We start from the raw sequence: 15,708 nt of genomic DNA on the forward strand, positions 1-15,708 counted from the left end.
CCCGCTAACTCCATCCCAGACAGCATCTCAGCCATTGACCACACAGGGAACGCTCACGAGAGTATTGTAAAGGGAGAGAAGATGCCAGGGAAAGATTTCACCACCTTGTTTCCTATCACGCGAAACACTGACGATCTGCTATATACAAATCTGCTCCAGGAACTATATTGCGATCTGTACATACAATACTACTCCCTATCAAAGCAAATTAGAATATATTTTTTAGTGCTAATTGCTGGAACAAATTTCAGAATTATCTAAAATAAATTTAAAACGGTCTAGTTACACATTCATGGTTTGAACAGAAGGGTGGCATTTCATCACCTCCCGTTAGTTGTCCTAAGAGAAACAGGACCGCACGGCAGACGTCTGTTTGGAAGGCAACTGCCCACTGCGTCTAAAGAATTTCCTTGAGCTCACTGGTGCCTTCCAACTTGGTGTGACCTGGACAAGCGTGGAAGTTGCTGCATTCCCATTTCTCTTAGAAAACAAGACTACAACATGCTGATTGTAAGCAAGCAAACAAACGGAACCCCCCCCCCAGGAGTTCATTATGATATGGTTCATTATGATGTAAAAATATACATGTATTTACACAGCTGCTTGAATGAAACAAATTTCGTTTGTAGCAAATAAAAATAGCATCACAGGAAAAAAATGAGGCTTATTTGTACACAGGACACTTTCAAAGACTAAAAGTCTGGATTTCTAACCACCGTCTGTAAAGAAACTGTTCAAAATGTCTCCTCTTCTTGCTTCCGCTGAGAGAACCTAGGCAGCGTGGTTGAAGTATCAGTGATCGTCCAATCTTTGTCGTATGTTTCTAGATTTTCCGTTTTCGAATTTCCGCTTCTTGAAAACTGATTCCCCTGCTGTCGTGTCGCTGAGGGAAGTGACAGTTTTTTCCTTAAATATCATTTTGGCATCCTCTGGTGCTTGCAGAACTGGAGCCGGCAGAAAATCATTCTCCGTATTGGGAAGCTCTAAGTCTACTTTTTCACTGAGAGGGAAAACGAGAAAAAAAAGTTTATTTAACAGCAAGTGTCATAAAACACCAAGATTCGAGTCCAGCAGCACCTTAGACACCCACAAGACTTTCGGGGTATAAGCTTTCAAGAGTCAAAGCTAACTTTATCAGATACAAGGTGGAACTGGAGGTGCCTGAGTCTTTATATCCTGGTCAGAAGGTGGGAGGGGTGTGGTAAAGAATGCTTGTGAAGGATGCAAATGTACAATGCATATTGTAATCAGCTTGATTTAGAGCAGAGGAGACATACTTGGGGGCAGAAAATTGGCATCTGTAGTGAGGCAAGAATCCTGTGTCCCTCTTCATCCCTGGGAGGTCCATTGTTCTGTACATGTGAGTGAACTCAATTTCAGCAATCTCACATTGTAATCTCCCCTTGAAGCTTCTCTGTGTGAGGACTGCCACTCTTAGGTCAACAATGGAATGTCCTGGAAGAGTACAATGCCCTCCCATTGTTTTTTGAGGGTTGTTATTTTTTGAGGGTTATTTTAATGTCAGATTTATGTCCATCAAATGTGTAGGGACTGACCCGTTTGTCTGATACAGAGCGTGGAAGGACGCTGCTGACATTTGGTGGCATATATAACGTTGGAAGGTGAACAAATGAAGGCACCTGAGATGGTACGGCTGGTGTTGGATTTGGTTAATGTATTGTTAAATGAGACTGGGAAGGGCAGCCATGAAGGAGCTAGAAAAGATTTTGAAGTGTAAGGATGTGACTCTGGCCACCAAGACTAGATTAATTCATGCCATTATATTCCCTATTACTATGTATGGGTGTGAAAGCTGGACAATGAAGAAAGCTGATAGGAAGAAAATAGATTCCTTTGAAATGTGGTGTTGGAGGAGAGTGTTGCGGATTCCGTGGACTGCCAAAAAAACAAATCAGTGGGTTATAGATCAAATCAAGCCTGAACTGACCCTAGAAGCTAAAATGACTAAACTGAGGCTGTCGTATTTTGGTCACGTCATGAGACGACAAGAGTCACTGGAAAAGACCGTCATGATAGGAAAAGTTGAGGGCAGCAGGAAAAGAGGAAGACCCAATAAGAGATGGATTGACTCAATAAAGGAAGCCACAGCCTTCAATTTGCAAGATCTGAGCAAGGCTGTCAAAGATAGGACATTTTGGAGGACTTTCATTCATAGGGTCGCCATGAGTCGGAAGCGACTTGACGGCACTTAACACACACACACACATTGTTAAAGTATTGCACATCTGACAAAGGAAACCTGGGCTCTCGAGAGCTTGTATATCGAAACTCTTGTCTGTTTCTAAGGTGCTCCTGGACTCGAATTTAGATATTCTAGTGCAGACCAACACGGCTGCCCTCTGAAACTATAAAATATGAAAACCCCTTAATGACTTGGCAACCACTAAGGTGCTCTTCACAGAAAAGTTGCCAGCTTTCAGTTAAAGAAGCAACCTGAAAGGACAAAGCGCTGCCAATGGCAAAACCATATAAAAGTGAGGAGATGATGATTTGGGAACAAGAGACAAGAAACACGAGAACAGATGCTGGACAGATTTCCAGTGTCCTAAATTCCCAGACGTAACTTTTTAACCAGAGAAAAATATTTTTTTGCCACAGCCACCATGCGGTGTCTCCAAAGTACAACAGGAGTGTTTCAGCAGAGGCCAAATTCTCATAAAAGACCCCCCAAACGCCCCTCCCTTCATTGTGTCTGCTAATCTTGCTGCCCTCCTCAGTGATGGCACCAAAACTTCAGATCTCCTCCTCCCCACGGAAATTAGCCTGTTTCCCTCCATCGGGGTCTTTTGCCAGCAGATAAAGATTTTTTCCCATCTGGTAGACAGACCCCCAACAACGGATACAGCTCTCCTTCTAGTGTTGTGTATGTGTTTTTGACTGAACTATTTTATACTCTTAACTGTATTTTTAATTGCTTGGATGCTTTTATTTTTTTATGTTTGCCTCCTTGTGGACCCTGATGGGGTGGGTGGAAAGGCAGCATAAAAACGTTTTAATAATAATAATAATAATTATCATCATCATAATCCAGAGGAGAGGCAGGCTTGCTCAAAGGAGAAGAGTTGTTTTTTATACCCTGCTTTTATCTCCCTTTAAGGAGTCTCAAAGCGTCTTACAATCACCTTCCCAACCCCTCCCCACAACAGACACCCTGGGAGGTAGGTGGGGCTGAGAGAGTTCAGAGAGAGCTGTGACTGGCCCAAGGTCACCCAGCAGGCTTCAAGCGGAGGAGTGGGGAAACCATCCCGGTTCACCAGATTAGCCTCTGCCGCTCATGTGGAGGAGTGGGGAATTAAACCCAGTTCTCCAGATCAGAGTCCACCACTCCAAACCACCAATCTTATCCACACCACCATGTTGGCTCTACACCATGCTCTTAACCACTACACCATGCTACACCAGTTGCTGACTGTGTGGAGATTTGAAGTGGGATCTTCTCAGCTCACACTTCCCCACCACCCTGAAGCAGTTCCCTGGTTCTTAGTCCGGCAAAACAACAGTTTGCTCAAACGTAATCACTCTAAACACAGCTTTCCTGGTTCTGAGTTAGACTTACTAGGGGTCTTCCTCCTTGGTGATTTCCTCCCACTCGCCGTACGGTTTGGCTGTCGCAGAGGCTGCCTGGGTCGTTTTCCGCGGAGCCGGAGCTCTGTCCTCGGGCTCGACACGTTCTGGTTTCACTGCCTGCCATTCTCCGTACGGGCTGAACTTTTTCGGCCTGCGCGGCTTTTCTTCTCCTTCTTCATCACTTTCTGTTTTCCGCTAAAAGAGAAGAGGGGGGAAACAGCGCAAGACCTTTGCTTAGCAGAGCTCCACTTAGAAGAGCTCCACTCCTCCCTTATTCAACTGAAGAAAGGCCAAAAAAGGGGGAAAAAAGATGGGGGGGACTGCTCTTCAACTAACAAAAGCTGGCTGAATTCGGCTATCCACAGCAGCGCACTTTACACATAAACAGAACATGGAAAAAAGAAAATGAATTACATTTAAAAACCGCGTCTTGAATTTAACACAACTCAACACACTCAAAAGCTGCAGCAGGCAGAGTTTGACTTACACTCAGGGCCCCGTGACCTGGACTCAGCAGAGGACAGGATAGACAGCCAGAAGATTAATATCTACCATTAGGCCTTTCAATTTAACTACTGCAAAGACAGTCAAATAATTCAAATATCTTGAACATCAGAGCAAAAATTTAACACACGGAAGCTAAACTGGAAATCACTTTTGCTGCCCTTATAGCCCTGAGTTAAGGTGAAGTTCCCAGGGAGTCCTTAAGTCTTAACTGAATAAAGCATTCCAGCATTTCCTGTTTAAGCGTTAAATTTCTTTCGAGCATGATCATCTGATGCGGGGTTTCCGGACGTTACTTTGAAACATAGCTACACACGGCCAACCTAAGTAACCTAGGTCTGCAATCGTATTAAGTGGTTGTCCAATTCGCCAACTACTTAGCAAACAGAGCAACAGTTTGAGTTTTCGAGTTCTGAATGTTTCGATTTTGTATAGCGACTTGTTCTCGGAACTCAGCTCGTTCACACAGCTTGACTTCCTTAGCCAAGGTGGGGGGGACACACAGAGGACGTTGACTTACCCGCTGGGGCTTGCGCTGCTCCATCTGACGGCCCTCCTTTCCAGCATCTGACTCGGTTCCCATTGACTCTGCTTCCCGGCCCTCCCCAGAACAGCTTTCCTCTTGACAGCTTTCATTTGAAGAAGACACAAAACCGTCAGGCTTCTCCCAGGATGATACTGGACAATACAGACAACACCTGTTATTTGCATCTTGCCCACAGGTCAGCCATAGGTGAAGCTGAAGGAATGGCAGTACAGTAAACAGCAACAGTGCCTAAACAAATGCATGGAAATTATGAAAGTGGGTTATGTTAACAGAGCGGCCCAGAGCCCGATTCAATCCGTTTGGTCCAACCAGAGAACTCGGTCACTCTGAAAACCTCCTGTGTTCTTTCTCGATGGAAAAGGACCAGCCAGTCCCACGGCATGGGAACCATGCAAAAAGGTCTGAGATCACTTGATTGTGGAAAAGCTCACTTGGATTTGTGAAAAGGCAAGCCCAATCCTAAAAGGGCTTTTTTGAGATCTGCTGCTACCTTGAGAGCCAGTGTGGCATTAGTGGTTAAGAGTTGTGGACTCTAATCTGGAGAACCGGTGGTGATTCCCCGCTCCTCCACATGAAGCCTGCTGGGTGGCCTTGGGCTAGTTACAGTTCTCTCCAAACTCTTGTGGCCCCACCTACCTCACAAGGTGTCTGTTGTGGGGAGAGGGAGGGACAGTGATTATAAGCTGGTTTGAGACTCCTTAAAGCTAGAGAAAATCAGGGTATAAAAACCAACTCTTCTTCTACCTTCTGAGCTATGTTGGTGAACTGCCCCCCAACCAAGCACCACCTGATCAACTTCAGATCTTTCAAACTTATTGATGATAGATTGGCGATATCTGGCAACTTTTACATTTCATTTCTTGTTTCAATTAGCGCGATTACAAAACAGATCACAGGGAGAGGCTCCTCTTGACTGTCCCATCGATCAAAGAAGCTCGCCTGGTGGACGCACAAGGCAGGGCCTTTTCAGTGGCAGCCCCACGATTATGGAACAACTTTCTCAAAGAGGCGTGCCTGGCCCCCTCACTCTCAACCTTTAGCAAGCATTCGAAGACTGTTTTATTTAGGACAGCATTTGGTTATGTTTACTAGCAGTCTGGAATTGTGATTTAAAATTTGGGTTTTTAAAAATGTATTTTATTTTACGTATTTAATCTATGTTGAAAGCTGTAGCCTGTTGTGCCTTCCCCACAAACTATATAGCAAAATACACACACACAACAATTTATACAAACACTGAGGCAATTTCCTAAAGAAAAAACCTTTTGGCGTAGGAACTTTTGCAACCTTGAGAAACCTTGGATGCTTACCTCCTGTTTCTGTGTTGTAGTAATAAGTCTGACCATCTTCACTCACTCCTTCCACCCACTGTCCTGGCTGGTCAAAAACACAGGAGAGCCAAAGAGCCAATTAATAAAAACACAAACCAAACGTGTACTGATGCTCTACATGGGCACAGCTAAGCAAGACCGGCACAGCTAAGCAAGACCTTGAGACCACACCTACTTTTCATTAAAGGATTTAGGAATCCACTCTGTTTCCACCTTGCTCAGAGACCGTGCATGGTTTCCTTCTCCCTCACAGCAGCCCAGGTGGGTAGGCTGAATGGGACTGGGGACTAGAACCTGGGTCTTCCCAATACTAGTCCAACACTAACTGCAACCCCACACCTGGCTGTAATGCTGGAAAAATGTGGAGAGACTTTGGTACAGCTCGAACAAAACAGTGGTTATTTATTTATTTATTGGGTTTATAGTCCGCCCTTTCCTGACCAGGTCAGGCTCAAAGCGGCTCACAACCTTTTAAAACAATTTTAAACCGATCCACAAATTACAATAAAATTCTACACATCATGAAATCTAGGCACCTTCAACTCTAGCAGCAAGGAGTACAATAATCATAATAACAACAACAACAATAGCAGGAATTATAACAGAGGAGGAGGAGGGGAGGCCCGCCAGATGGAATACCGTCACTGTCCTCAACTATATGCCTGGCAAAACAGCTCAGTTTTACAGACACTGCAGAACTGGTTCAGGTCCCGCAGGGCCCGAATCTCACCAGGCATCTCACCTAATTTTGTTATTTTTGACTCTAATGGGACAAAGTTTTATCAGAGACGGGCTGTGTTCTTCTCGGGACAGCTTTCAGGACACCCTGTTTTGTTTTGTTTTTTGCATCAGGAACATGCCAGTGTTTGGGGAACCGTTCCAGAGAGGCGTAGATTCTGAAAAGCCCACATGTGAAACAGAGCCCAGAACCCGCTGTCACGGCCCATGTGACGCATGGGGTCTTTTGCACATGTGCAGCAAGGCACGGCGTGGTCTTGGAACCTTTTCGGAGTTTCTGGACCCAATGATGATCTCATTTCTGTTAGGGAGAATCCCAAAACTGAAATTTCACAGCGTGTTTACCCAAATTTTGGCAGGTGAACTGTGGCTCCTGGGGCAAGTTCAGGGACTGTAATCGCACAAGAACTGTGAGAGATTGTGCGATGGTACTGGGAACAATTGAGGCTTCTTAAGGCTTTCAGAATGGATATGCCCAGCACAAGAGGATTTTAGGAGATACTGGAAGTCAGCGATAAGACAGACACAGAATTTATATAATTACCATTTGGGACTCCTGAGGGTCGTCTCCAAATCCTTCTGGCTTCTCCCACTGTGATTCTTAACACAAAAAAAGAAATAAATCAGACTTCGATTCTGTCTGCCTCTGAACAAAATTATGTACAATGCAGACGAAATCTGCAAGTTTTGGGGAGTACTGAGGAAAAATCCTATGAAATATTTTCTCTTTTAGAATGAAATGCTTCTTAAGGCAAAGTTTTCTTGCTCAATATGAATAGCATGAAAAAGTCTTCAGACTTTGTCCATTTTTCAAATGGAAAAAAATGGGAAATTTGGTTTAACACTGAACATGATTTTGTTCCCCTTTTTGGAATGAGTGAGATGAACAACAAGTTTTACTTAAATGTTTACTATGAAAGTTGTATGTAAGGCAGCCTACGGCATTATATAGTGACAATTCCTATGTATGTATCATTACTTGGGGTAACTGGTTAAGTAAGATAATGTATTTTCCAGTGAAATACACCATCTAGAAACTAGTTACCTACCACAGTAAATGACCGCTTTAGTACTCCAAAATTTCCACCCCCCCATGGCTTCAAAATTTCCAGAGGTTTTACATCTCTACTGAGAGAAGAGGCTACAACAGAGTCAGAAATCAGACCAAACACTGCTTTATGCAGGGAATTTTGTTTGGCCTGTGTGTGTATTTTGCTCTGAAATCAACAGTGTGTGGCCAGAAAGGGAGTTAGAAAGAACCTCCATTTGCAGAGGTCTGAACACCCAGCTTCACGGTCTGTGCTCACCTCCTGATATGGTGTTATAGTAATACATGTAGCCTTCTGAAGAAAATCCGCGCACCCATACTTTTGTTTCCCTTGATGAAGCTTCTGGGGCCTTTCTCTCTTTTTTCCTCTTTTCCTTCTTTTCTCGCTTTTCCTCCTGTTTTTTTGGGGGGACTGGACTTACAGGTTCTGAAACACAATGAGCCAAATTTTTAAAAATGTGACCCTCACAATTGATTGGTCAGTCCGGATCCAACCCTCTGTCAAAAAATAATGAAGGCTCTCATACTTTTGACTCCTGGAATAATTAAAATACTTCTTTCTACTGAGAGAAGTATGACTTGCTCATTTCTGCAGCTGGTTCAAAGATGCTGCTTCCTATGAACGTTGGTCCCTAATCTCACTGGAATACTACAAAGCAATGGTCTAAGGACACGTAAAACTAATTTGAAACTTGGAAACTAGTCAGAACACTTCACAGATGGACAAAAAAAAGTTTTTGTTTTTAACAAATTGCCCAGAATTTCCGTCAGGGAGGCAGGGAAGGTGATTGAAAGCCGGTTTGATTCTTTCTTAAGGGGTAGAGAAAGTCGGCATATAAAAACCAACTCTTCTTCTTCAAATCAGAGTTTGGTGTTCTGTATGCGGATGATGCCCAGCTCTACATTCCTCTCACTTAGCCTCCAGAAGCAGCTTTCTCTGCCCTGAACAAGTACCTAGATGAGGCCAGTATATTCCACCCTGTTCCCAGGCCAAGCTATACCATTTTTTACTTTTGAAAAGACACAGATTTGGAACATGCCTTGATGGCAACCCCAGTGGTCGCAAGAACACACTCAGCAAGAAGGCCCGTATCCCTGAACCGTGTGAATTTTTACAAGCTGCAGAACGTTCGGGAGAACTGGCCAGGAACACAATACCCCTCCATATTGTTCCTGAGCTTTTGTGTTGCAAAACAGAATCTGCTATTATATGGACAGCGATTCGTGAAGTTTTAAAATTGTGTTGAAAATACTGACTGAAGAAGGTAGTAGACCCAAGAACTATGTCGACAAAGATCTGGATCTGACTCTATGTCACCCATTTCTAATACAGCTTTCTTGAGGAAAGGCTTACTGTCCTCTGTCCTTGTATCCTTCATAGTGAGGAGAAAAAGAAGAGTTGGCTTTTATACCCCGCTTTTCTCTACCTTTTAAGGAGACTCAAACCGGCTTACAATCACCTTCCCTTCCCTTCCCCTCCCCACAACAAACACCCTCTGAGGTAGGTGGGGCTGAGAGAGTTCGGAAAGAACTGCGGCTAGCCCAAGGTCACCCAGCAGGCTTCATGTGGAGGACTGGGGAACCGAACCCGGTTCTCTAGATTAGAGTCCGCCGCTCTTAACCATGCCACGCTGGGACACAACTGAAAATTTCTCAAGAAAGTTCACTGGACAGCTACTAGAGATGTTGTTGGGGGGTGATTGGAACAGGAGCTATGAAGGTTCCCTGTCATTCTATGGCCAGTTTTTGTTCTTTCTGCATTGCTGGTGTGTAGAGCCAGCGTGGTGTAGTGGTTAAGAGTGGTGGTATGGAGCGGTGGAGTCTGATCTGGAGAACCGGGTTTGATCCCCCCACTCCTCCACATGAGCGGCGGAGGCTAACCTGGTGACCTGGATTTGTTTCCCCACTCCTACACATGAAGCCAGCTGGGTGACCTTGGGCTAGTCACTGCTCTCTTACAGCTCTCTCAGCCCCACCTACCTCACAGGGTGTCTGTTGTGGGGAGGGGAAGGGGAGGTGATTGTAAGCCGGTTTGAGTCTCCCTTAACTGGTAGAGAAAGTCGGCATATAAAAACCAACTCTTCTTCTTCTTTAGCTGATGCTGAATGTTGGTAAGACACTTGCTAGCTTGTTCTACAGCAAGCAGGAGCTTGGCCTGACCATAAAACTGTCCTGCACATTTTGGAAGCTTCAGATCGTACCTGTCTTGACTCCAAGCCTTTTCAAATCCTCCTGGTATGCCTTCATTGCTGCTTCCTCCATGGCTGCAAACTCCTTTGACATTTTTTCTTCTTGCTTTGCTTTATCCAAACTTTTCTTTTTAATCTACAACAACAACAACAAAAGTGGCTAACAGGATCTAAAAATAATTTGTTCAGAGAAAAGAAGGTCACATTTAAGTTACCTCACTGATTTTCTTAGCCACATTTTCCTTGTGGTTCTTTCCCCTTTCATGGAATTCAATACTCTAAAAAGAGAGAGAGAGAGAGAGTGTTAATACAGAAAAATAAGAAATTGGCTGAAAACTGTTTTACAATTGAAAAATATCAAAATGTCTGGATTGATAAGTATGCCTCCTGTTAGTCGAAACCAGCTTACAATCACATGATAACCATCTTCAAGTACTTGAAGGGCTGTCATATAGAGGAGGGTGCTGAGTTGTTTTCTGTTGCCCTAGAAGGTCGGACCAGAACCAACGGGTTGAAATTAAATCAAGAGTTTCCATCTAGACATTAGGAAGAATTTTTTAACAGTTAGAGCGGTTCCTCAGTGAAACAGGTTTCCTCGGGAGGTGGTAAGCTCTCCTTCCCTGGAGGTTTTTAAGCAGAGACTAGATGGCCATCTGTCAGCAGTGCTGATTCTATGACCTTAGGCAGTTCATGAGAGGCAGTTCATGAGAGGGAGGGCACCTTGGCCATCTTCTGGGCCTGGAGTAGGGGTCACTGTGTGTGTGTGTGGGGAGGTAGTTGTGAAATTCCTGTATTGTGCAGGGGGTTGGACTAGATGACCCTGGTGGTCCCTTCCAACCCTATGATTCTATGATCTCCCTCCCCACAACACCCTGTATGGTAGGTGAGGCTGAGAGAGTGTGACTAGCCCAAGGTCACCCAGCTGGCCTTATATGTAGGAGTGGGGAAACCAACCCGGTTCACCAGATTAACGTGTGGAAAGCCACAGAATTCTTGTAGGCTCTGTTTTATCCTGTCAGAGATATTTAAACAGGGACTTGGTGGCTACAACTTAAAATTCTTGTTTCCAAGGTTGCACTTATCTACTGATAAAAGTTAGTTTACAGCTTATATAATTCAAATTCTTGTACTTCAGATGGATTTAAGAGTACAGAAGGAAGACCGTCATACAGGCTTGTTGTCGGCTATCCAGCACTTGCAGTAATCACAGAATTTCTTCGGCTGCGATTTCCAGTAATCGGCCCTGGAAAAGAAAAACCAGAAAAGAGCAGATCTATAGATTTGGAAATTAAACGCAGTTTTGGAAAAGCCAGCAATTCAAACTAAAATCCAGTCTGCTCACAGAATTATTTTGCCCCAAAGGATTTCTCTTCCATACCAGGCTTAATGAAGAACACAATTCTCCGGAACACACTGGAATTTAACCCCCCAAAGTATTTTTAAATAGACTTGATTTTTCTGCAAACCTGTGGGGGACCCCCCCCCAAGTTTACAGGAACATCTGTTTGGCATCATGTGGCCCTGATCTGTGGATTTAGATATCCACAGTTGGGGGGGGGGGGCACATGCTACTAAGGGTGCTTTCACACATGCCGAATAATGCACTTTCAATCCACTTTAACGATAGTTTGCAAGTGGATTTTGCCGTTTCACACCGAAAAATCCAGCTGCAAAGTGCATTACATAAGAACATCAGAAAAGCCCTGCTGGATCAGACCAAGGCCCATCAAGTCCAGCAGTCTGTTCACACCGTGGCCAACCAGGTGCCTCTAGGAAGCCCACAAGCAAGACGACTGCAGCAGCATTATTATCCTGCCTGTGTTTCACAGCACCTAATATAATCGGCATGCTCCTCTGATCCTGGAGAAAATAGGTATGCATCGTGACTTGAGAAAATAGGTATGCATCATGACTAGTAGCCATTATGACTAGTAGCCATGGATAGCCTTCTCCTCCATGAACATGTCCACTCTCCCCTCTTCAAGCCTTCCAAGTTGGCAGCCATCACTACATCCTGGGGCAGGGAGTCCCACAATTTAACTATGCATTACGTGAAGAAATACTTCCTTTTAACTGTTTTGAATCTCTCACCCTCCAACCTCCGCAGATGACCCCGCGTTCTGGTATTATGAGAGAGGGAGAAAGTGTGTTTCCCTCCCCTCATCTTCTGGCCATGGAGTAGGGGATCACTGAGGGAGTGTGGTGAGGCAATAGTTGTGAATGTCTTGCGTTGTGCAGGGGGTTGGACTAGATGACCCCGGGGGGTCCCCGTCCCGCTGTACGATTCCATGATTTTTGTATTGTTCAGGGGGCTGGACTTGATGACCCTGGGGGTGCCTTCCAACTCTACAATTTCCTGCATTGTGCAGGGGGTTGGACTAGATGACCCTGGGGGTTCCCTTCCAACTCTAGGATTTCACGATTTCCTGCATTGTACAGGGGGTTGGACTAGATGACCCTTGACATCCCAACCAGCTCTATGGTTCTGATTCTATTCTATGATTCTACTATTTCCGGCATTGTGCAGGGGGTTGGACTAGATGACCCCAGGGTGTCCCCCGTCCCGCTCTACGATTCCATGATTTTTTGTATTGTTCAGGGGGTTGGACTTGATGACTCTGGGGGTCCCTTCCAACTCTACAATTTCCTGCATTGTGCAGGGGGTTGGACTAGATGACCCTGGGGGTTCCCTTCCAACTCTAGGATTTCACGATTTCCTGTATTGTGCAGGGGGTTGGACTAGATGACCCTAGGGTGTCCCTTCCAACTACGATTTCCTGCATTGTGCAGGGAGCTGGACTAGATGACCCTGGGGAGGGGTACCTTCCAACTCAATGATTCTATTCTATGATTCCCTGCATTTTTGCAAGGGGCTGGACTAGATGACCCCGGGGGATCCCTTCCAACTCTATGATTCCATCTCCAGTCCCCCCCGGGAGGTTGGCAGCCTCCGCCAGCAGCCGGGCGGCTCCGAGGCCCCCCCATCCCCTCCCTTCCCGGCGTGAGGGGCTCACATGTCTCCGCCGCCTCCTCGCTGCCTCCGCGGCCGCTTCTCCGGCCAGGCTCCCCGGCCACGCCCCTCAGGCCCCGCCCCGCGCGCGGCGGATACGGGTCGCGGGGAGGCCCAATCCTCCCCGACGCGCACGTCTCCCTCCTCTCCCTCCCCCCCTCAGGGGCGAGCCGAGGCGAGGGCCGCCCCCGAGCAGGCCCCGCCCCCCGCGCGGCCGTTACGGGTCGCGGGGAGGCCCAATCCTCCCCGACGCGCACGTCTCCCTCCTCTCCCTCACCCCCCCGCCCTCGGGGGCGAGCCGAGGCGAGGGGCCGCCCCCGAGCAGGCCCCGCCCCGAAGCCGCCGTCGGGGGTGGTTGGCGGGGCGGGGAAGGAGGGAGGCGAGGAGAGGCGCTGCCGCCGTCGCCGGGAAGGGCCCCGCTGGACAGACGGTGGGTCTGGGGGGGGGGAGAGAGGGGTGTCCCGTGGCGGGCCGTCCCCCGGCTTCCTCGACCCCTCCCCCCGCTGCTTCTCCCCCCCCCTCCGTCCCTGGCACGAAAAACTCGGGGAAAGTCCCCCCGCCCAGCTCGAAGGGCGGAGCCTGCCCGCTCCCTGACACGCTGGCTTTCTCCGTGCAGGGGGCTTGCAGGGTTAGGGGTTGTGGAAGGAGCGGCGGGGTCGGGGGGTGGGCTGGGGGCGTCCAGGGGAGGGGGCCTGGGGGGAGGGGGCCTGGGGGGGAATGTGGCCATGCCACATTCCCCCCCCAGGCCCCCTCCCCCCAGGCCTCCCCCCCTGGACGCCCCCAGCCCACCCTCCGGAGGGCAGGCGAGGGAAAGTCCCTCTCCCCCCCCACCTCCTTGGGAGGGTTGCCAACTCCAGGCTGAAAAAATTCCTGGGGGGGTGGGGGTGGAGTTTGGGGAGGGACCCCAGGAAGGTGTAATTTGCATTTACCTAAACACCCATCCTCTGCCTTTTCCTTGTGAGCCCGCCTTCCAAAGCAGCCCTTTTCTCCTGGGGGGGTTTGTGAAATGCAATCCTGGAGAGCTCCACCCCCCACCCCCCACCTGGAGGTTGGCAACCCTACCTGGCTTCCCCGTGCCGTATTTTTATTTATTGAAACGTTGCTGGAATCATCCAGTTGGAAGGGGCCACCAGGGTCATCTAGTCCAACCCCAGTCTAGTCCAATACTCTGCCTTTACTGGTGGCTCATAAAGGCCATTTTCTCCTGGGGAGGTGATCTTTGCTGCGGGGGGGGGGTCAAATGCAATTCCTGGAGGTTGGTAACCCTGCCCGGGTCATCCCATATGGTGAGGGTTCATTTAATAGCTGTGTGTGTAACTAGGGTGGCTACAGTACCCCACCCTACTGAAGAAGTAGCTGAAGAAGTGAGCTGTGGCTCACGAAAGCTCACACCCTACCAGAAAATATTCTTGTTAGTCTTTAAGGTGCTACTGGACTCTGGCCCTTTGCTACGACTGCAGACAGACTAACACAGGGCTACCCACTGTGAATTACAGTACCCCAGTCTGTAAAAAACCCAATTCCGTAGGCTTGTGTTAACCTGCTGCAGCACACTTGTTACTTGCGGGTCAGCGCTCAGACCAGTGGTTTTGTACACAGCTGTCCTCCTCCGGCAGGGCCGTGAGTACTTTATTGTTTATTTCCTACTTTGGCCTCAGAAAAGATGTAAAGTAAGTCTTCAGGGGAGAGCCTCCTTCGTCGGCCGCACGGAACGGATGGCCACCACCATGTCGGCCGTGTGCAGAGAGCCGTCTTCGGTGTGCAAGGAGGAACGTGGTGAGCCCGGGGTGGGGCGTGAGCTGCTCCTGCCCACGGCGGGGGTGGGGAAGAGAGGGAGAGGCTGGTTCGATCTGCGGATGAGTCAGGCTGCCTCTGTTGACCCTCCCTGCTCCCCCCCCCCCGCATTCCACTGAAAGGTTTCTCAACCGACTTGCAGACTTGATTATCTCACCTGTTGGAGGCAGTAGCCGTAGCGCTGCGTAGCGCTTGCATGGCGCGCCCCAAGGGTTCGTGCTCCTTCAACGCACACCATTTCTGCAGTGTTTGCAACTGCCCGTATTGTTTGCTTTATCTGATTTTTTTTTTTTAAATTACGCCCTTCCTTCAAAGAGCTCAGGGTCGCCAAGGGGGCTTCTGCCTTCCTTTGATCCCCAGGGCAAACCTGTGAGGAGTGTCAGGCCAAGAGGGCGTGGGCTGGCCCCAGGGCACCTGGTGTCGGTGGGGTTTCAGTTTCAAGCTTCCCAGTCATGGCATACCAATTGGAATGGCCACTGGTCGTGAGATTGGTTTGTGAACAAGGGGCTGAAGATGGGAGAGGGGCCGTGGCTCAGGGGTAGAGCATCTACTTGGCAGGCAGAAGGTCTCCGGTTCAATCCCCGGCGTCTCCGGTTGAAGGGACCAGGCAAGTAGGTGATGTGAAAGACCCCTGCCTGAGACCCTGGAGAGCCGCTGCCGGTCTGAGTAGACGATACCGACTTTGATGGACCGAGGGTCTGTTTCAGTATAAGGCAGCTTCATGTGTTCATTATGGGGAGGGTCTGTGGCTCAGTGCCAGAGTATCTGCTTGGCAGGCAGAAGGTCCCCGGTTCAATCCCCGACATCTCTAGTTAAAGGGACCAGGCAAGTAGGTGATGTGAAAGACCTTTCTCTGGCTGAGACCCTGGAGAGCCGCTGCCGGTCTGAGTAGACTATACTGACTTTGAGGGACCCAGAGTCTGATTCAGTAGAAGGCAGCTCCATGTGTTCATGACAGA

The 15,708-nt window shown here is 48.0% G+C and overlaps 1 protein-coding gene across 1 annotated transcript; it reads right to left on the reverse strand.

The window, feature by feature from the left end:
* Positions 1-786: 786 nt before the first annotated feature.
* WBP4 (WW domain binding protein 4) lies at positions 787-14,947 on the reverse strand. Its single transcript, XM_056862121.1, has 13 exons — positions 14,907-14,947; positions 14,664-14,760; positions 13,177-13,391; positions 11,116-11,218; positions 10,161-10,223; positions 9,958-10,081; positions 8,016-8,183; positions 7,253-7,308; positions 5,950-6,016; positions 4,609-4,770; positions 4,093-4,097; positions 3,578-3,783; positions 787-1,000 (listed from the first exon to the last, which is right to left on the reverse strand). The coding sequence occupies exons 1-13, from the start codon at positions 14,945-14,947 to the stop codon at positions 793-795; spliced, it is 1,515 nt and encodes a 504-aa protein (XP_056718099.1). The 3' UTR covers positions 787-792.
* Between the last annotated feature and the right edge of the window lie 761 nt (positions 14,948-15,708).

The sequence above is a fragment of the Euleptes europaea genome, chromosome 16 (genome assembly GCF_029931775.1).
Source record: "Euleptes europaea isolate rEulEur1 chromosome 16, rEulEur1.hap1, whole genome shotgun sequence".
In the NCBI taxonomy this organism is placed as follows: Eukaryota; Metazoa; Chordata; class Lepidosauria; order Squamata; family Sphaerodactylidae; genus Euleptes; species Euleptes europaea.